At 43.1% G+C, this 22940-nt stretch overlaps 1 protein-coding gene and 1 pseudogene across 4 annotated transcripts in view; both read right to left on the bottom strand.

Moving 5' to 3' along the window:
• Positions 1–8116: 8116 nt before the first annotated feature.
• On the bottom strand, positions 8117–8235 carry LOC148474800 (5S ribosomal RNA; annotated as a pseudogene).
• A 2582-nt stretch (positions 8236–10817) lies between these two features.
• Positions 10818–22940, bottom strand: part of ATP2B4 (ATPase plasma membrane Ca2+ transporting 4) — a 202545-nt gene continuing 190422 nt past the window's right edge. For 2 of the 4 annotated variants that reach the window (XM_088458186.1, XM_088458187.1), the window contains 2 exons: positions 18086–18263; positions 15501–15589 (listed from right to left, as the gene is read on the bottom strand). In XM_088458186.1, the coding sequence (XP_088314312.1) occupies positions 15585–15589; positions 18086–18263 (183 nt within the window). In that variant the 3' untranslated portion in view covers positions 15501–15584. Of the gene's footprint in view, positions 15590–18085; positions 18264–22940 lie in introns of all 4 variants that reach the window. The other 2 variants (XM_088458184.1, XM_088458185.1) reach the window with 1 other exon arrangement.

Raw genomic sequence — 22940 nt, 5'->3', positions numbered from 1 at the left:
AGTATACAGTACACCTGTGGGTGCATCTGACCTGCCTCAGACCCTGACGCTGTGGGTGCATCTGAAACCAGACACTGGAGCCCCTGCACCCCATGGCTGTATGGGGGTGTTATGGGGTTGTGGAGCAATGCAATGCCTTCAGTCCACCACTGCAACATTTTTGTACAGGAAATCATGAGGTTGCATTCAAGTCCTCTGAACTCCTACGTTTAAAACTAGATTAGTGCGGATGGTATGAAAAAAATAAAATAGAGAATAGAATCTAAAATGATCATGATTACGAAATAATATTTGCTGTGGTGGGATTTGAATCATGGACCATGGCAATATAAAATGAAAGTGCTACCACTAGGCCAAGAAGGATTTCACATCCAGTTACTGAATCCTTGTGCACTCCACCCACCCGCTGTCATTAGGGAGGGCGCAGTGAGGGACACAGTACCTGAGCAATAGTGAATATTAATTCATACCGTCTCATTGAAAGCTGTGCATGCGTGTGACTGGTCTGAGCCAAAAATATAAAAAAATATTTTTTTAAAAATGTACAGGACTCATACACATACTGTAATAATTTAAAACTATTACACATTCTTCTACAGCCCTGATTTCATGACGAAAACGCTGTACTACAGTGTATCAAATCACAGATTCTGTCACCCAATCATCGGGCGGTGGTACAGAAAACGTATTGGATATCGGACGCATGCGCAGTGCACTTTAGGAAAAGCGAAACCTGGTGGACAAATAGTTGTATTACACGCTATGACTTTTTCCAGTGCCGCTGTACACTACGTTGCAATTAATACTGAAAGGCGTGACTCAAGGCATACCATGTGGTGCGAGATGCAGGGCGTGGTATATGGCGTATGGAGCAACAAACTAGCTTGGCCAATCTGTACAAACTAAAGTCACGCTATGACGAATAAGAGAGTTAAGGTAAAGCTTACCTTGGTTAACTCTCTTTCTTCAAAGTCCATAGGGTCCACAGGGAGACATTGGGGTGGAGGTCGGACCTGCAGGACCGGACACCAACAGCAAAGCTTTTCAATCCCAGGATGCTCCAGTCCTTCCCCCTATACCCTGCCCACAGCCTGAGGGCACTTCAGTTTTGTTAACAAGACCAAGGCAGGAGCAGGATAGGAGATAAAGACAACTGGTACACTGAGGAATCACACTCTCACACAGAGAAGGAAACAAGTCACCAGGAGAAGAAAACCCATAGAAGCTAGAAGCGTCAGGGTGGGTGCGCTGTGGACCCGATCGACTGAAGAAAGTTAACCAAAGTAAGTTTTACCATAACTCTCCTTTTCTTCTTCAGGGTCCATAGGGCTCCACAGGGAGACATTGGGGATGTCCCAAAGCAGTTGTTCAAGGGCGGGAACGCTCCTGAGCAGGTAGAAGAACCCTGCGCCCGAAGGAAGTATCCTGAGAGGCAAATGTATCAAAGGCATAAAACATAAGTAAGGTGTGGACAGAAGACCAGGTGGCCGCCTTGCATAGCTGTTCAGTTGAGGTGCCACGCCAGGCTGCCCACGAGGGACACAGAATTAAATAAGCAGAAACTGTAGTGGGCACAGGAAGGCTCATCTGCGTGTAAGCCTGTGAGATAGTCATGCGAATCCATCTGGCCAGAGTCTGTTTGTTAGCTGGCCATACCTTTTTGTGGAATCCATATTAGGACAAAGAGGGAATTCATTCCCTGATAGAAGTAGTATGGTCCACATAGATCTTTAGAACACAGACCACATCTAAAGAGGCCTCACCTGCCGAGAGGACTGGTAAGTTAAAGGACGGAACCACAATTCCCTCATCAGGTGTAAGCGAGAAACCACCTCGGGAAGGAAGCCTGGGCGTGTTCAAAGAACAGCCCTGTCCTGATGAAATATCAAAAAGTGGGAGTTACATGAAAGCGCCCCTAAATCCAATACCCTACGGGCAGATGCTATGGATAGAAGAAACAGTCTTCGCAGTGAGCCATTTGACATCCACTGATTCCACGGGTTTGAATGGAGGTTTCTGAAGTGCTTGGAGCACCACTGACAAATCCCATGGAGCCACAGGAAGGACAAAGGGAGGTTGTATTCGTAGAACACCCTGCATGAAGGTGTGAACATCCAGTATAGGAGCAATTCTGCACTGAAACCAGATAGACAAAGCAGAGACCTGCACTTTTAGAAATGCTAGGCAGAAGCCTAGATCCAATCCAGATTGAATAAAGGCAAGAATTCTAGAAACCTTAAAGACCTGAGGGTCATAGTTTCTTGGAGCACACCATTGGAATTATGTTTGCCATATTCTGTGATTAATCCTGGCCGAGGCTGGTTTACATGCTTTTAGCATGGTCTGGACCACAGAGCTGGAAAAACCCTTAGCCGTTAAGAGGGATGTCTTGAGAGCCAAGCCGTTAAAGACAGATGGGTGGGCTCCGGATGTAGACATGGACCCTGAGACAACAGGTCTACTCATAGAGGGAGCTGAAGAGGAACGTCTAGGGAGAGCCTTTGAAGATCGGAGTACCAGTGACGTCTGGGCCAGGTTGGAGCTATTAACATGACTGTGCTTCAGTCCTGTCTGTACTATCGAAGAACTTGAGGAAACAGGGATATTGGAGGGAAGAGACTTGCTAAATTGAGGTTCCATTTCACCGACAATGCATATATGAATGCCGCATCGGGATCCTTTGTTCTGGCTCCATAAATTGGAAGTTTGTTGTTGTGTCTGGTGGCCATGAGATCCACCCTTGGCAGACCCCATTTGTCCACTAGAAGCTGAAAGACTTGTGCATGCAGGAGAATTGTTTCTACATCCAGGTCATGATGGCCGAGGAAATCCGGGTCCCAATTGAGCATCCCCGGGATGAACACTGCGGAGATGGCTGGGAGATTGCGGTTGGCCCAGGTGAGAATGTGGGACACTTCTGTAATTGCTGATGGACTTCGAGTGCCCCCTTGGTGATTAAGGTAAGCCTCAGCCGTAGCATTGTCGGACTGTGCTTGTACTGGCCTGTTTTTCAGAATATTCTGAACCAGAGAGAGAGCTCTGTATGTGGCTTAAAGTTCCAGGATGTTGATTGTCATGACTGCCTCGACTGGGGACCATAGGCTCTGGAAGGAGTTCTGGCCAGTTACCGCCCCCACCCACCCTCGGTGGTGAGGAGAGCCTAGTGGCGAGGAGAGCCTAGTCTGGGATCCAAAAGGGACGACCCTTCTTCAAATGGGAAGTCTGTAGTCACCAGGCTAGGGACAGGCAAGCCTCTGGTGGGAGGCTCATCATCTGAGATTTGAGCAGATGGGGTAGACCCTTCCACCTGGAGAGAATTAGGTGTTACAGGGGCCTGGAGTGAAACTGGGCCATGCCAAAGTTGGACACCGTTTATCCCAAGGCCTGCATTGCAGAGTGAATTGACACTCTGATTGTGAAAGTCTGCGTAGTCTGTGCTGTAGTGCTGAAATCTTGTCCACCATTAGGAAGATTCTATGAACTCGAGAGTCCAGGAGGGCCCCCAAATATACTATCCTTTGAGAGAGTTTCAGGGAAGACTTTTTCCAGTTGATCAGCCAGCCATGCATTTGCAGAAAGGCAATGGTTACCTGCAGATGGCTGTGAATAGTCTTTGGGGAGCTTGTCAACAGCAAGAGATCGTCCAAGTATGGGAGCAGTCGGATACCTTGACAATGAAGAGAGGCCGCCATAACTGCCATGATCTTGGTAAAGACCCCGAGGGGCCATTGAGAGGCCAAACGGCAGAGCCTGGAATTGGTAATGTTGCTGTGTAGCAAACAGGATATTGTTGATGAGAAGGCGCTATAGGTACATGTAGGCAAGTGTCCTGAATGTCTAGGGGTACCATAAAATCTCTTGGCTCCATAGCTAGGATAATAAAACAAAGGGTTTCCATACGAAACCTGGGTACCCTGATAAATTTGTTCAGAGACTTGAGGTGGAGGATAGGCAAATGAGACCCATTGAGCTTCTGTACTAAGAAAAGGGTACAATAATAGCCTTTGCCCCATTGCCCGGGACCCGAATTATTACTCCTGAATTCAGTAAGGACTGAATGGCTTTTTGGAGCAGCACGGCCTTGGTTGAGTCCTTTGGTGGTACTGAACAAAAGTACTGTTGGGGTGGTGATCTCAGGAAGGTGAGGGTATATCCATGGGAGACCACTTCTATTACCCAGGCATCCAACGTAGTTTGATGACAAACTTGGGTGAAATGAAGTCGGACTCCCACCCTGGGAGCCCCCAGGGAGAGGCCCACCTCGTCAAGTTTGTCCTCAGACTAGGCAGGTGGACATATAGTAGTCCAGACTAGTTTGGCCCTAGGCTTGGAGGCCTTGCCTGATGTCTATTGCCATGGAAAGCACTGACCCTTGGCTTTGCCTTGAGGGCGAAAGGACCGAAAGGCTGACGTCTGCGACTTTGTATTATATGCAGGGCAGGAATGCGCTTCGTATTAGTCTCCAAAGTAGTCACAATTCTATCCAATTCTGGACCAAATCAGATGTTTCCTGCATAAGGCAGACTCTCTAGAGCCCGTTTTGATTCTGAATCTGCTTTCCAGGAACGTAGCCAAAGAATACGGTGAGCCACTACTGAAGTGGCAGATATCCTAGAGGACAGGAGAGCCGTATCAATAGCTGCTTCACCTAAGTAGGAAGCTGCATCTCTAATGTGAGCTATGTAGGACAGCTGTTCCCTCGAAACATCAGGGGGAAGTGTCTCTTCTAGGGCCCCTAACCAACTCCCAATGTCTTTTGCCACCCAGGCCCTAGCCGGACGAGTAATAGCTCCTGTAAGAGAGTATATAGATTTATGTCAAGCTTCTATGTGTCTATCTGTAGTTTCCTTCAAGGAGGTTGCAGTATGAATGGGCAAGGTGGCATTTTTAACCAGACATGTTACATGAGAATCTACCATTGGGGGAACTTCCCATTTAGTACAATCAATAGCTGGAAGTGGGTAAAAGGAATTGAACTGTTTTGGAATTTGAAACCTTTTACCGGGCATATTCCAAGCTTCACTCATGTGAACACATAGGGCGGAATTCAATTGGTTATTCCCCCCTTCGCACCCGACGGAGCTATTCTATTGTTGCTCCTGTAGGGCGCGATCAGCTGCTAGCGCTCAATTTCAGCTCGCAGTCCCAGAGGGGTGCGGGCTGAAATCGGCGAAGTGTCCTGTTTGGGCGCCCAAACGGCACTTTCGCGATCGCGCCCAGCACTTTGGTCGGGGGTTAGCAGTTTTACGCGGCTAAACCTGACCACTTTGGGTGCGATCAGCGTGAAACGCTGACACAATTGAATAGCGGCCCGCGATCTCCTGTCACTTTAGACGGGAGATGCGGGCCGCAAAATCAATTGAATTCCGCCCATAGCTGGTAAGAGTGAGAAAACTCTGGTAAAACTACTTTTTGTCAGTTAAAAAGTGCATGTTTTTTCTTAGGAGTGGGCTCATCCTTTTCTATTTGTAGAATAGTTTTAACAACTCTACGAAGAGCAGGTATATTTAGTTTAGAGGGTGGCTCCTCTTCTCCTGAGACGGAGTCAGAGATGATATATCAGAATCAGATAACTGTGTGGATTGGGAAGATATCATAGTTCGTGTAGTAGTTAGCTGCATTTGCTGAAAAACCATAGAGGTATTAGCCAAACTCTGCCTCCCCCATGGAAGTTTTGCTAGCATTTGTGAATAGGCAGCCCAGGATGGGTCCTGAGGGAGAGACACCGGGGCTCATGGACCTGTGTAACAAGTAATACAGAGACCATCCTGAATGAGGTCCTCTGTAGCTAAGCCTGCAGAGCGGACTTACAAGACACCAGAGTAGGAGCTGCTTGTTATTCTTTCCTCTGCCACAAGAATAATAGAATACAATATGATACAGTGCAATGAACAGCCTGCAGTATGTGTAAGATGGCACAATGTAGTGTGGAACTGCGCTATATATGGCACAGTGTAGTGTGCAACCACGCTATATATGGCAGTGTAGTGTGCAACCGCGGTATATAGTATGTGATAATCCTCACACTTATATAGCAGATGTGAGGTACAATGAACCCCCAATACCTTAGTATGTCAGGGTATAGTAGAAAAAAAAAGGACAGGTATAAAAATGATACTATAGAAAGTAGAGATTAGCGCTAGCACAAGTCACATACAAATGCAGGACCACAGGGGCTGGTAGGATATATATATATATAGTGCTGTATAACCTGGCCCGTGGGAGAGGTATATAGGGACACTGGACCTAGTGTTTCCCGGACACCTGCTTGCCTAAAATGGCTGCCACGCATCTCTGAGGCGCAAGAGGGTAAGGGTGGAGCAGCTCAAGGAACACCAAAACCACAGTGTAAAGGTGCCCTGAGCTGGGGAAGGGGCTGCAGGAAGAGCACCTTATCCCGGGTCGCCTGGCCTTTATAATATGCCTCTGCACCAGTTTCATTGTGGCCTGGTGGTCTAGTGTAGTGGACAAGCCAGCATCCACATCAGCACCTCCGGTCTGTCTCCTGAGACTGGAGGCAAGACTGCACTAAGATGCAGGTCCCCGCGAACGGGTTCTGCCTTACCTGTCCCCTGGGTTCCGGGCTGCAGCCTGGGGTCCGGGGAGCCTGCTAGCTAGTTCCCCTAGCTATGAAATCATAAAATTTTGAGTTATGGTACCCATGCAGTCAGGTGCATCAGGGTGGGTGCCTTGTGGACCCTATGGAACTCGAAGAAAAGGAGTTAGCTAGGCAAGTCTACCATAATGCTGACGGAATAGGCAATGTAGCATTTCTGATTAAATGTGTCACATGAGCATCCACAGTAGGAGGTACCTCCCACTAAGTACATACAGAAGCTGGGAAAGGATTCAATGATATTACTCTTTTATTCACATAAAACCATTTGTCCGGGTTACCCCATGCCTCAACCATGAGCTGTTCAGCTACAGGAAACTCCGTTTTGCCCACCACCCGTGGGTGATTAAACACTGGAGCCTTCTTACTATGAGCTGGTTCATCATCCTGAATATCTAGGATTGATTTAACCACCCTCACCAAAGAAACATCCACTATGGACAGTTGGGCCTCCTCCCCCAAGCTAGACCCTGGAGAGGAACCCTGCGCATCATCTGATTCCTGTGATGATGCATCTGAATCCCTATATTGAGCAGACTGATAAAAAGATAACTTGCGCTTAGGCACCTTAGTAACTAACAGTCTACTTTGAACATTAGATGGTGCCATACTCTGACTAGAATGGCCAAAAACATCCTTCCAGGAAGGATGCATAGGAGGTGCAAACATCGCATACTGTGAACAGCATAATGGGAGCAGCCATACGATCCACAAACTGCTTGATTACCTGGAACAAAAAGGATACCAAAGATGGATCTTGTCCAGGGACAGGTAAACCTTCACTGGTGAGGTGGCTCTTTATAACAGACAACACACAAACAATCCTTTAAGTCCTAAGGGTACAAACAGGCCATACATGATTTACATGAAATCAGCACAGGGAGCTCCCACTCCCGTTTCCCTTTATCTTTTGACATGTTCAATAAAAGGTAATAAATGCAATCTGTGACAGCCTTCACAAAATCTTCAGAAAAAAAGGGGGGGGGATGATTCCGCACAGAAACAATACTATATGAATAATGATTTGTTAGTTATTTATTTGTTGTTAGACCAACCATCCTACATTTCTAAAAAAATTTTTTTCGGGAGTAATGTTGGTGGTGCTCCCAGAGCCCAAGAGTTGACATGAAACCAATAAGAGAAGAAGAAAGGCTCTTTGTTGGGGCACACAAATATTCCAAAGTGAAAATTTGTTAAAATATAAAACTTTTAATATGTTATTATAAAATTAAAGAGGTATACCTATGATATGTATATAAAAAAATATATTTTTATAAGTTGTATCTATTTAGATATATAAGTAGGTGTTGTGACCACTAACACCCTAATTTCTTGGATTGGCGAAAATATTAATTTCTGCATTCCACTGAGCATACATAAGACAGATATCAATTATTTAGTATCCGTATTTTGGAGTACACTAACAATGCATTCAGTCAATTAGTCAAATATTTTTGCTGCGCCATGTGACATTCTGTCCCATTCCTCAATCAATATTAATACCTACAGCACCTGGTATTCCTAGGTGGTCTCCCATCCAAGTACTGACCAGGCCTACTACTGTATTGCTTCCAAGATCAGACGAGATTGGGCAGACCCAATGAAGTATGGCTGTAGGTTAGAATGGTATGCAGTCGGGAAGCCGGCGGACCTAATCCCGACAGCCGGCTTCCCAACTGCTTTATCCCGGAGAGGGTTAAATGACAGGCATCTAAATCTAGATGCCTGTCATTTTACCGATGCCAGGAGACCGGCATCCCGATCAAAGTGATGCCGGGCTCCGAGCACAGACAGCCACCTGGGGGGGGCTAGGTTTAGGGCCCCGGGGGGACTTAGGGATAGGCGGGTACCCTATCAGCAGGCGGGCAGCAGATATATTGGCCGATTAATTGATCGGCCAATGTATCTATCAGTGTGTACCCAGCATTATTCATGCCATTGTCATCTCCCGCTTGGACTATTGCAACCTCCTACTCTCTGGTCTTCCAATCTCTCCCCTTACATTTATCCTTTATACTACAGATCATCTTATCTTTCTCTCACCTAACCTCACATTTCCCTACAGAAACCAGTATAAACCCCTCCCACTAACAATCAAAGCATGTAATTACTCCTTTTCTTCTACATCTAAATCCACACTCCCTCTTGCTGCTCTTCTTCAGTCACCTTGCCTCTGCATTAATTACCTCTTCCCACATCCAACATTTCTCTAGTGCTGCTCCCATCCTCAGGAATTCACTCACCACTTTATCAGACTATTGTCTACCAACATCCATTGTTTAAAATGTGCCCTAAAAATGCACCTATTAATCAAATGCTATCAGCTCCACTCATTTTGACTCTTAGGGCCCGATTCAGACCGCTCGCTAGATGCATTCGCACGCAGCCCTCAAAGCATGCAAATACCGCGATCGCACAGCAAGGCATGAGCACGCCCTCTATGTCTTGGCGTGCAATCGCGGTGTGTATTTAGACACCCACCAGCCTGTCTTAAGACGTCCACTTTCCCTTACAATACTACGTCATCTCCAGGACGTGTATGCAACCATCGGTAACATCGAGTACCATCGTACCTGTACACAGCACTTGTGGCTGACATACACTACCACAAGCACTGCGAGTGCTTCAGTGTGAAACTCAACCATGTGACGTGTACTATGACGCTCCGTCTTAATTATGCACGCCTCTGAAACGTCGTTAAGATGCTCAGACACGCCTGCGTTCGCACCACCATTCCCCCGTTTCCATCAACCAACCCATTACCACCAACAAACGGCTTGTCCTGTCACTCAATCTAGCGAGGCGTCTGTGTACAAGGGGCAATCGCTTTGCGCACTGTGTTGCATACACATGCGCACATTCCAAACATCGGCAGGCTACGTGTGAACACAGCCTAGCGAGCGGGTCTGAATCGGGCCCTTAGCCCCATCTCATTTCTTCCTAGTTCAACTCAGTTATACCTCAACCCCCCCACCCTAGTCTGTAAGCTCTTCACGAGCAGGGCCTTTCACACCCATGTATTCTCCCTGCACCATCCCAGTCTTTAAAGCGCTATCACTCGCAGTCAATGTTTATAATCCTTATTGTTCACCATTCCTAAGGCACTGGTTCCTATTGTCACTCATTTTGCTGTGCGTATTTTGCTGGTTGTTTTTTTTTTTTTTTTGTACTGTCTGTACCTTTTTATATAAAAATGTTCACTGTATTTTTTCGTCTGTACAGTTCTACGGACACTTGATGGTGTCATATAAATAAAAGAGAATACAGGTTTAGTCGCCCATATCCAAAATGCTTGGGACCAGGGGTATTTTGGATATCAAAATAGTCCGTACTTTGGAATATTTACATACCATGAGAGATCTTGGGAATGGGACCCAAATCTAAGCACAGAATGCATTTATGTGTTATATACACCTTATACAAACAGCATGCAGGTAATTTTATACAATATTTTCAATAATTTTGTGGCGCAAACAAAGTTTGTGTACATACATGAAATTCATTAATGTTTCATTTACACCTTATACACAAAGCCTGAAGGTAATTTTATACAATATTATCAATAAGTTTGTGTCTTTACCAAAGTTTGTGTACATTGAACCATCAAAAAGCAAAGATTTCACTATCTCAGTCATGCTCAAAAAAATCCATATTTCAGAATATTTGGATATGGGAGACTCAACCTGTATATAAAACAATGATGTACATCAGTGGTGTCAAACTCGGGCCCTCCAGCTGCAGTGGAACTACACATCCCAGCATGCAGTGCCACAGTTTTGCTATTAGGGCATGCTAATACTGTAGCAGGGCATGCTGGGATATATAGTCCCACAAAAGCTGAAGGGCCAGAGTTTGACACCACTGATGTACAAGTATGTGCATTTCATACCACATACAAAACACACAATTTATTCTGCATTCTCCACCACATTCAACGAACCCTGACAATTCTGAGGATTGCCAGCATGGAAATTCATACTGCAAAGGCAGAGACATTTACAATATGTCTGTGGTTACTAATTTTATTCTCTGTCCCATAAGCATAGTCATCAATAGTCCCATTCCGTCTTATCCATCTACACTGCTTCATGAGGACTGTTTTCATTCCAGCAGCTTCTGTTGAAATCCCTAGATGGCAGCATCGCACAATCCATTCCAGCTTCCTCCAAGTGTCTTACATAATTTATTTCCTCCAGGGATCCAATAGTAACATGCACAGGCTTTATTTTGAAGGGAAAATGTTTTACATTGCGTGATGCAGATACACAGTAGAATGCAACAACAGCCCACACTTGGCCATCTCTTGTGTGATACAAATGGACTTAAAAAAAAAATATATATTTAAAAAAAAAAAAGTTGCATCACTATTTCTTTAAGATCATGCACACACAAATCTCATTGAGTCCATCAGTTATTTTATACAAAATAACAGTGCTTGTTTTACCAATTTGTGAAAGAAAAAGAATAAGCCAAGTCTGGAAACCCACATTTAATAAGGCATGCTCTCTCTGGGGGAGGGGGGGGCAGATGAATGGTTACAAGATTTGTGAATGATTTGGAGGACAGTAGTCTATATTAAGGAAAATGAATATATGGAAATATAGCATATGCAGCCACACCAAATAACTGTGCATTATTTACGCTTTTCCAAAGGTCTTGTGTTCCTTTTTTTCTTGTAATTTTGTGAATAAATCCAAAGAATTGTTACAACTTTCTGTAGGCTTCTAAGAAAGTTTGTGCTTCGACACTGGTAAATATTGTAACACCATATTTGTGACGTATAACCCAGGCCTGACTGACTGAAAACAGCAGACAGGTGGTTAGTTTTTGATGCAGAAAACAAGAGTAAAAAAATAAATAAAAATAGCTGCAGATTAATTTGAGAATGTCAGCAATACAAGCATTCAATAACGCAACTTCTTAACCTGCCACTCTATATTATTAATTCAGTAACATTATGTAAAAGCTATACAAATGTTCTGCATCCCTTTGCAAATTTTACCAATAAAAAAAGTCTTCCAGAAGTTAAACAAAGACAAGCAAGTTTCTGATTGGTTGCTAAATGTCACAGCAAATTGGTTCTATTTCTACTACACGTTACTAAAACAGATGTCAATTCTTTAAGGCTTAGGTATATATTTACATGGTGCCATGGTAATGTCCACAGCACCATATGTGTTACACTGTAACTATCTAGGGATTTATGTTATTAATTGCAAATAAAAAGTATCTCATGTTACATGCATTATAAAAAACAAGGGCATTATTCTCTTCAGCTGCTGTAGAAGGAAGCCAGAGAGCAATGGGCCTTTCATGCTACAAGTGCCATGATTCTCATCCTGTCAGTAGGTAGCAGAGAACCATGGAATTTGCAGTTGAACAGGGGATGCTGTATGTAGATTACAGTATAATCATATTGTACACAAGGTAGGTACAATCGTATTGTACATCAGCTACTGCTGACGGCAGATTGTTTTCTGCTACCCAACATCTAACTGAATGTAATTAAACATCTTCCTATTATTGTGGCTATTCGTCAGTCTAGTTAAGAAAATGACATTGCTCTGCCTCTTTGTATAACTTGCTGTCTCGCTTGACAGCAATAGGATTCCAGTCAATCAGTGGGTTTGGAATGTTGAAGGACTGTGGAGTTTTATTGGCATTTCTGCAACCAATAGACAGCTGCTTTATAACACTCCTTGTGCACAGTATGAAAAGTGCACAACACATTCATCTGCTCTTCATTGTCCAACATAGCATGTTTGTAAGACTACCGTTCATATGGCTAAGTATTTCGATGCCAAAAATTTTACTGCACATGACGTAACAGCATGTGTCAAATTGTCCCAGGCAATGAAGAATTTTAATGATCTATAAAAAAAATATAAAGATAAAGAATAAAATCTCCCAAAACTGTTTTTCTTACAGTTTTCCCAATCAAACAAAGAAACAAAACATTCAGGACTTCTGTTGTGTACGCAACATCAGAACAAAATAGAAAAACCTATTTTACATAAAAAAATTTCAGCACATAAAAAGCGTACACTGCAGGATGACCTGCCATATATGAACATAATTTATATATCTATATATATATATATATATATGCATGTATAAAAACACATTTCTGTATGACAGCTCTATGCATATTAAGCATTGAGCTGGCAGTGGTATGAGAAATCAAAAATACAATATCGGCTTTTGTACAACTTGCACTAACTGCTGGTCATAAGACTAGCATTGCACCATCTGTGATTGGTCTGTTCCCAATCCATTGTGCTCACGGCCCTGAAGCGATCTAGTTCTCTAAATAAACAAAAGAACATTTGCATTACTATTTAGAAAGGCTTTATGTTTTTTTTTTTCTAAAAGCATAAAAATAAAAACAATTTAACAAAATGCAATGAACGTTATAGTGTCTATAATTATTTTATATCTAATCCCAGCAGCTCAAAAATGGCTTGCAATGCATTACTATGCCTACATTTAAAGTTATCCCAGATCACTGTCCCAGTAGCAAATTTAAGGATTGTTAATTGCAATTAACAGAGAATAAAGGGCAAATGCATTAACACTAACAGCAATAAGTCAAGTTCTGTGGGGTTAACAGTACTACTGCTTCTAACCAATGTACACTGTCCAAATATATAGTTTTGTTTTCTTTCAATCCACTGCGGAACTCAGTAACTGGGTACTATAAATCTGTGATTAGCTCAATATATAGTGTTGACGTCTTATGTCATAGTATACAATCGTTACTATGCCTGTAAAGTCTTAAGTAAGCAAACGGTCACAAATTTCTTGTTTGAGTTATATGAAATTTAAATTCAAAACTGAAACCTTCTATGATAGTGTTTCATTATACTGTGAGTTAAAGACTGTAGAAATTGGCACACTGATTTATTAAACTATGTGTTGTGTTCCTTACCTAAGAAATCGTGCTCAATAACTGAAATCAGGCAAAGTTTAATCATTTAATTCCTACCTCTCACTCTTGCCTACCTAAAATTGGATATAAGATGGATATACCCTGCCAGTTTGGGAAAATAGGCAGTTAGCTCCAGACTCTGGATTTCAGCATATACAGGTACCAACCATTGCTACAGGTTTAAATGAAATAAGCAGTAGCAATGCTCTAATATTACCCCAAATTCCACATAACATACTATCCATTTTAACTCAGTGCATGTACATTGCAGCCAAGGCTAGTTTTCAAAACATGTTTTACTAATCCTCATAAAGAGCAGTCTCAAACATTGCCCTGCTGTATACAGTGACAGTATATAGATTGGGCAAAGCATGCATTGTCAACATCCACCCTACGCAGTGTGTGCCCCATCAGAGGTTTCATGTACAGGCAGTAGAGTGGGGTCAGCAGCAGTGCCGGACTTCCCCACAATTCAATAGCCCTCTTTCAGGAACAGTGATTGTAAACGTACCAATGTATGCAGCGTGTAATTATACATATGTATATACTAATATTACACACACAATTTTTATATGGCAGTGTAGCCCTCCTTCTATTAAACACACCCTGGACCCCTCCACCTGGTGTTGGTCTCTTCCAGGTTAAAGGATCAGTGTTTTAGGGGGTACAAACACCAGCTAAGCTGGCAGAATGGCACAGTTTTTACTCCTTGGTACTGGGAGATATCCGGCAGTTGGGGTGCTGCACATGTTCACAGCTTCACAGTCTTTGGGAGGGAAGCTGTGGGCTGGTGCAGTCCTACAGGTGGAAGACAGGTGCAACGGGTGCTGTGCCTGGTTGAAGCAGTAAGGAATGGCACACTTTGGTTGGAAATAGGAACCTTTGCCCAGCTCCCTTTTTAGTGGCACCTTTGGGTAAAGGCAAAGGATATAGGCTGGGATAAGAACAAGCAAGGTATATAGGGTGTACGGATGCAACAGGACAGGGAAGCAGTGTCATTAAACATGCAAACACACAAGACAAAGGAGAACAAACAGAGGGAGTTAAACGGTAAAAGCGTAAACACACATGCATTGTGTATATGACCATATTATCAAGCGTTTGTGTAACTGTGAAATTTATTATATGACCAAATTTTGTATTAATGTTACAGAACAAAAGAATCAAAATAAAGTTTACATGGCTCACACGCAGCTCGCCAATGTGTGAATACCTGGAGTATGTGTTTTTAAGACACTATATGTAGTTTATACATAAATTTCAATAAGTTTATGGCTCTATAATAAGTGTAGTGTACTGTTTTGAATAATTGCACAATGACCACAAATGAATGCTGCACACAGGAAGAACAGACCTAGTGTACAATTATAATTGCTCAGACCATGTTAATGTGGAGATGGATAAAGCTCTTAATGAAAAAATTGTTTTGTTATGGTTGAAAATTATGTTTATAGCAATATTAGCACAGCCACAGTCTATGAATCTATGGCTATACAAAGACTGTGGCTTCATCGGTAAGTATTCTTTTGTTTCATGGATACTGTATGCTTATGGGTTAGTTTATTGATAATTATTATAGGATGACCTATATAGTTTGTCTGACTGTTTGTAGAAAGCGAGGGGTGTCTGAATGAGGTGAAAATGGAGAGTGGGAGCCACGTTGAGTAACGGACAGTGAAAGGACAGGACAGCAAGGGAAGAAGCAGTGACCTCATCCAGATGCCCAGCTTAGTTGGGCTTTGTTTTTGTTGTTAAATGGAGGTCTCCATGCTGTGAACAGGGCTCTCACACGGTGACACTGTGATGTCCAATGGGCGAGGGTCAGCAGAGGAGTTGTTATTGTGGTTGTGCGTCTGTACAATGTGTCCCTTCAAAAGACCCAGAGATTCCTCGCCCTCACTGTCGCTGTCTGTTAGCTGCGGGTCAGGCTTTGTCTCCCCTGGAGTGAACTCCGGATGGGTCATGAAGCTATGGATGGCACTGTGGGTCTGTGGCTTCAAAAGCCCCTCATAAAGGGAGCTGCGGAAAGCATTAACCACTTTAATCTGTTCCATGAGAAAAAAAAAAAAAAAAAAGTGTTTAAGGATACATGAAGTAGCAAAATCTAAAGAGGTTTGAGATAGGAAAAGAGACAAGATAGTGCAACGGGAAATAAAGATTAAATGAGATAAAGGAAGGAATTAGAGTACTGAATATGACATAATGAGTAAATGTAAACTGTAAAGAAAACATAAAAAAAAAAAAAAGTTGAACAAGAAAGCCCATGATATCAACAAAGTGAATAACAAAATCACTAGTTTCAAGAAATCTCTACCAAGTTTACATAATAATAGAAGTTTGGAGGATTTTTACATTAATATCTAATTGGGGATTGATAATTGATACTGTATCATACAAGAGCAATCTTGCAACTTAAAATCAATGAGTTAAGAAAACTATTAAAATCAAAATGGAAATAAACTGCTAAAAAAGCATAAAAACAAAGCCCCCAAAAGCACAAAACACACTAAATAAAACAAATAAATGACAGTGGATACCCCTTTTCCCCTTCCCTTCAACCCAATGTCTAGGCATGGCTTCAGTGCACTAAAAAAAACAAGGCATACCACAACGATCTTTGGTGCAAACAGTATAATCTCAGTATATTATTTCTATATATATATATATATATATATATATATATATATATATATATATATATATATCACAGTCAAGCATCTTCTTAAAGTTGCAGCCCCACTCAGGAATCAAAGAAATAAAAACAAGTGTAGTTATAGTGGTCTTTGGATCCATTATGGTCAGATTTAACAATGCGAAACTCTACAGAATTATAAAAAAATAGTGTCACTTTTTCACAAACAAATCTGCCTGTCTTTTATAATTAGGTCTTTTAAAAGCCATGAGAAACAGGTAAATAAATATTTGTTAGTGGTCAGTGTTGGTTCTAAGAGGGTCTGCACCTTTAATACCCATACTATACATTGGTCTAAGCCCTTCACGGCACATCCACAAAATCCAGAAAAGGAGTTAGCATGCACACCCATGCATACACAGCAGGCATTAGGATCCCCATGCAGACACTCAACTGAAAGAGCAAAAACAGCTCAGAAGTACAAAAGGAGTAAACATATTTAGCAAGTTATAGCCCCTTCTATGAGATAATAAAATACACAAGTCCAGGGCTCCTGCGAATGTGGATATCAAATTAATGCTGAAAGAGGTATTACATTTATTAGTAGTAGTGTTATATAAGCTGTCCCCTGTGGGTTTCAGACACAATGGACCTCATGTAGAGTTAGGTGCAAATCCAGATAAAAGGTGAAAATCTGCACCTAGACAAATCTTGTTGCGATGCAAATGCAGGGAAAAAATTGGCTTCTTTGTATGTAGCTTTTGTTGACCACCTTTAATTTAAGCTGGGATTTACAATAGTTCTAGCACATACCTCCCTGCAAACTACAAATCTGTCAGCACGATTTACCCCATCTTGCAATGCAATATTGTTTTGCCAAGGTGCATCTTTGCACATCCTAGCTGACCGATTCCAAATGAGGTCCAATGTCCAAATAAAATCTATCATCTAATTCACATTCCGCCCTTGCATCAGTCATAATGTAAGTTAAGCATGAATTGCTAGGGCAACACTAGAAGTAATTATCCATTCCTAGAATCGAATAACCTTTGTTTAATTACAAAGCAATATTTATATGGAAAGAACAGCTTAAAAAAAACATTCAAGGCCAGCAAATGGGGACATAATATAAAAAAAAGAAAGGAGGAAATAAATCATGCAGAGTAAACGAAATAATGTTATGAGGTACAGTATCTAGAATAGAAACTGTGGCTTTTCTCTGACATCAAACTTTAATTTAAAATTCTAGTTACTGAAAGAAACGGGGCATAGCAAGGCAAAGTAGAATTACATGAATTAATAGAAAAACAAAAAAAATACTTTTTGTTTTTTTAAAAGTAAAAAAATTATATAAAATTATAATATTTTGAAAGGTCACACTAATAAATGTCAGGACTCGGTAGAAGACCTGTGAGATGCAAATGAAAACACCTGTCTGAACAACCTACTTGCAATTCATGATTTATGCCAATGCCTACAAAACTGATCATTGCTGAATGTTTTTTCTTTAAGAATATATTTTCCCTATGCAAAAACTACATCTATCTATGCATCTATCCATTTATAATAAAAAGCCCAATTTTATAAATGAGGAAGATTAAGTCACAGTCTACAAAATAATGACATCAGCACTATTCCCAAGAGAAAGACCCTCCCTTCCACTAGTCCAGCTGTGTATGGAAAAAGCAATCCACCACCTGTGGGGAGAAAGGCATCACAAAATAAGAAGAGAACAAAAACAAAGAAAAAAAAAATAGAATAAAAAAATAAAAAGGAAAGAACAATTCGCATCACATCAATCCCTGTATTAGATGATTAGGTTATTTGGATAGTGACAGTGTTAGAGACAGATAGAGCAGTGACCAGCAGCCGAAGTGCACAGCATGCATTTAAATAGTGTTGAACTCACTGCCCACAGAAGCAGCAGCAGCAGAAGTGGCTGGGGGAGAGGTAGCAGAGGACAGAGCTACATGTGTTGGGCTAGAGACATGTTTAGCATCGATGTGCTGGCTAATGGTGGAAGGCTGGCGCCTCAGAGCCCCTTGTAAAGAGGTACCGCCCGTCTGGAATGTATAAACTACGTCCATCTGTAAGGAATCAGAGGGAGACACACCAAAGTCAGAGGAAGAAGCAAGGAGAGAGAGAGAAAGAAAGGGCAAAAAATATAAAAAAAGAGGGGGAGAGAGAGAGAAGAGGAGAGAGAGGAGGAGAGAGAGGAGAGAGAGAGAGAGAGAGAGAGAGAGAGAGAGAGAGAGAGAGAGAGACATGGAGACAAAGGGCATGATTCATGCCCAGATGCTGTGGCAGTTCAGTCACAATTGACAGATGCTTTAAGACCTGTGCATGCACAGGAGCCGCACTGTCCTTGCGCATGGGTATCTGGTTGCTCAGATGCCCAATGAGCCGCCCGATGTTGCCAATGGTGATCCCATCCGCAAGCAGCAGATCTGAGAAGCCGACAGTGGGTATCTTTTTACTGTATTAACATAACTTCTTAGATCCGCTGCTACCGATCATGCAGCACCAACATCAATTGCATCCAACTCTGAATCAGACCCAGAAAGACAAAGGAGAGAGATGAACAGAAAAAAAAGAGAAAAGAGGGAGGGAGAGCGAGAGAGAGAGAGAGAACAAGAGCGAGAATGAGTGAGAGAGAATGAGAGAGAGAACGAGAGCAAGAGAGAGAACGAAAGAGAGAGAACGAGAGCAAGAGAGAAAGAGAAAGAAGACAGATACAGATACAGCAAGAAAGTCAGAAAAAATACAGAATTCTGTACAATACAGGAAGGAGGTGAATATAACAAAAAAAAACAGAATGAAATTAGGGAGGGGATGAATAAAATAAACACAAGAGCATGATGTTCCAAATTGCTGCAAATTTAGGCAACAACAATTGCTTGCTTTTATTACACTGAATTGACAGAACAAAACTCTGATCTGTTGCTATGGGTTACAATCATGTAGTTACTGGCCATAGATTTGCATCTAGTTGGTACATCGTTAACCCTTGGCTACGAGAAGAAAGGGAGACAAAGAAACTAAAATAGGTCATAGAAGATTAAGAAGAAAAAAAAAAAAAAAAAGAGAGAAAGAGAGGGAATAGCAGAAGAAAAGAAAGTAATTTTGGATAATAATTATTTTTTTTATTAACAAACATCAGAAATAGAAAAGAAGAAAATTGTTATTTGACAAGTGAAATGAGATTCCCAAGACACCACAAGGCACAAGCAAGAGCCAGAAAAGATCCCAAGTTGACCGACACTAAGCTGCTTAGTGACCTTATCTCTTCTCAGCAGACCCAGTCTGCCAGAATGATGGAAAAAAAAATCAAGGACTTTAAATAACATTGTTTTCCAGAAACTTGATTCTAATTGTTGCTCTGGCTGTAATTTGATTCCAGAGCATACAGCTGGAAAGCTCCGGAACCAAATCTGGAGTTTAATCATATATTATGGGGCTGATTCAATTAACCACAAGTTAAAAAGATGCTGCACACAAGGGGTTCAAAAAGATGTTTATGGCATTAATCTTCCCTAGTTTCTGCCGGCACCTCGGCATGTATGGGCAATGTTTTGCTGTTTTTATGTGCAGAAACATTGCATGAGGCTACTACGGGACCCTGTAATGTATAAGAAAAGTTGTAAATAGAAGGGACTAATACATGTATTACTGTTTGTTTTTCCAGCTATTTAACTATTAATTTGTCTATCCAATCTCTTTTATCACTGGAATGGTGTATTGGACTACATACTGTAAAATAATTGTGCCACTTATTATGGGAAGAGTAAAAAGTAAATTACATAAGGTTATTTCTTCTTACTCCATAGGGGACACAGGCTTTACGCTGGGTATACTGTAAGTTGGTGGGTAGGAGTCTGGGCACCACATAGTTAACTAGTTCACCAAAGCCCAGGCTCCCCCCTCCCCCTATAGGCCGCCCCCAGCCACCTCAGTTTAATGTTGGTGCCTGCAGCAGCAGCAGCACTCTCTGTAAGTTGTTTTTTTTTTCTTCACTTTTTATTTTCCACTGAGTGACCAGCACTCCATGAACCCAGCTCCGGCGGCCTCAGCGCTGGCGACTGGGTCAACATCTTCGGTCGGAGTTCCGGACAAGGAGCTGCAAGCCGCAGCACCAGGGGACAGGTAAGGCGGCTCCCCACTTGCAGGGAGACACGTGGTCGCGGGTTCTCACTGCCGGTCAGGGAGACACCGGCGGTACTGGCAGTGGGAACCTAGGACCTCTCCGCATCCCCACTAGATCACCAGGGCAGCTGGGCAATGGGGCGCAGCGGTGTAGGTGGCCTTTATGCCCTGGGGTCCATACCAGAAGGGGGAGGTAGGCTCTCCCTGTTGGCTCCTCCTCCGCCCCTTGGTGCTATCCCTTAAGAGGCATTCCATCTCAGGGTCACTCCTCTTTTCTCCGCTCCTGGGCAACAAATTTCACAGTACCTGCTGGTGCACCTCGTCTCTGGAGAGTGCAGGCTCCTGGTCTCCCTGTGTTCCTCGCACTCAGTGGTCAGGTTATAGATTTAGCTCCTTCCTCCCCTATTGGGGTTGGTTTGTTGAGCGCTTATTGCCTATTTCTACTGTGCAATCACGGTTTAGTGTACTTTGTATAGTCTAGTTCTCTGTATAGCCCCACTTTTTTTTTTCTATTGGCCTTACATTCATTGCTCTACCCTTATTGGCACATCACAGTTCCTGGCTCTGGTATGTGGGGACCTCCTTGGATTTCTGTACAATGTCTTCCAGGGGTAAAGCTCCCAGGGAGGTTGGTGCCTCTGTGATGCGGAATTGTAGGTCCTGTGCCGCTGTTTTCTTCATAGATCGAGACCACGATGGTCTTTGTGTTAGCTGTTTTACAACCCCACAGCAGGAGGTTCTGCCAGCCAAGAACCGGCTTGGGTTTCCACGCTATCCCAGGAATGTTGCAGGTAGTTGATAGGCTCTCATCCCTGGGGTCCACTCAGGCATGGCCCAATTATCCAATGTGATACCATCACCTTTGCTGCCCTCTGCTGTGGAGCCTCCCTAGATGCAGTCCTTTACACGGTCAGTTGAGGGTTTGGCGCAGGTGTCAGAAGCTTTCAAACAGATGCTGGACAGGGAGCGCGCTTCTAAGCGTAAGCCTTCTAAAAGGGACAGCTCTACACCACTGTCGGATATTGAATCAGACTCTGATGTTTCCTCTGACCATGAGGAAAACATATCTGGAGCCTCTGATGTTGAGTCCCATTCTATAACCTCAGGTGGACGTAGTTTCTTTGATAAAAGCAGTTAAATCAGTTCTGCTGATCAAGGATGTGGATCTGGCCCCTATGTCCAATGCCCCAGTGTTTAAACATCAAAAGAAGACTGTTTGGTGGAGGCATTGTCCCATCCTAATAGGTGCTTCCAGGTCTCTAAGCGCATTACTGCCTTAATGATTGATCGCCGGCTGCCGATCGGGTTAAATGGGAGTCTCCTCCTTGTCCCTCACGTGCTTCTCCTCCCCCTACTTATAGTATCATTTATTCCTAACTCCACAATTGTCACTGAACATTTGGTTCTGAGGCCCTGCTGCTTGTGTTATTCAGCAATGTTTATAAGCCATGTCCTTGTCCTGCATTGTTTTGTATTACTATTAACTGTTTTTCTTGTGTGCTAAAAGTGCTAAACCAGCAGGTAAGCAACCCTGGTCTACCAAACGCCCGGCTGCTAAGCCAGCCATCAAGCCTTCTGCATGATGGGGAAGGCTACCACCTAGGAAGCCAGCCTCCCAGCATGGGAGGCCGGCTTCTTTTTTCTGAAATTTGGATTGCGACTACGGAGGACACCTGGGTAAGTGAGGTGGTCTCCCAGGGTTACGCGATAACCTTTCATGGGCAATCTCCGACCCAGTTTTTTTCCCCACAGACCAATAAAAAGCAGGAGCATTGAGGGAGTCCATTCGCTTGCTACTGGCCTCCAGGGTCATTGTTCCGGTTGCTGCGTCTCAGCGGGGCACAGGCTTCTATGCTAGTCTGTTTCTGGTTCTGAAGCTGAACAGGTCCTTCCGACCGATTGTCAACCTGAAGTCTCTGAATGGGTACTTGACGATTCCCAAGTTCCGAATGGAATCGCTTCGCTCCATTATTTTAGCCAAGGAGCCGGGAGGACTTCATAGCTTCCTTAGACATCCAGGATGCCCTATTTGCATGTTCCCATCCATCTCAGTCACCAGTGATTCCTCAGGTTTGCGGTCCAGGAGGATCATTTCCAGTTTCAGGCTCTGCCATTTCTACTTTCCACAGCATCACGTGTTTTCACGAAGGTCATGGCGGCTCATCTTCGGAGCAGGGGAATCCGAATATTTCTCTAGCTGGATGACTTGCCTCTTCTGGCCAAGCCTCCGGAGGTTCTCAAGGAGCACGTTCAGGTCACGGTAGATCATCTCTGGGCTCATGGATGGGTCAACAATTGGAAGAAATCCTCTCCAACTCCTTTTCAGGAAATGGTGCATGGGGGCCTTGCTGGACTCCAAGGCTCAGTCGGAGCTCCTACCTGCGGACAAGGTTGAGGGCTTACAGTCCAACATTTGTTTATTTCTGCATCATCATAGGGGGTCAGTTCACTCTTACATGCAGATTCTGGACTCTCTGGTTTCCACCTTCGACATGGTGGAGTATGCCCTGTTTAATTGGCAGTCTTTCCAGTTGGAGATTCTAGCCCAGTGGAACAAATCCCATCTACAGCTCAGGTCTCAAATGTGCTCTCTCGGGAAGTGCGTCACTCCCTCTTATGGT

This window comes from Taudactylus pleione, unplaced genomic scaffold (assembly GCF_031769625.1).
Source record: "Taudactylus pleione unplaced genomic scaffold, aTauple2 ptg000814l, whole genome shotgun sequence".
NCBI classification, from domain to species: Eukaryota; Metazoa; Chordata; class Amphibia; order Anura; family Myobatrachidae; genus Taudactylus; species Taudactylus pleione.
Note: the sequence above shows the minus strand (reverse complement) of the source record. Positions and strands in the feature narration are given on the sequence as shown.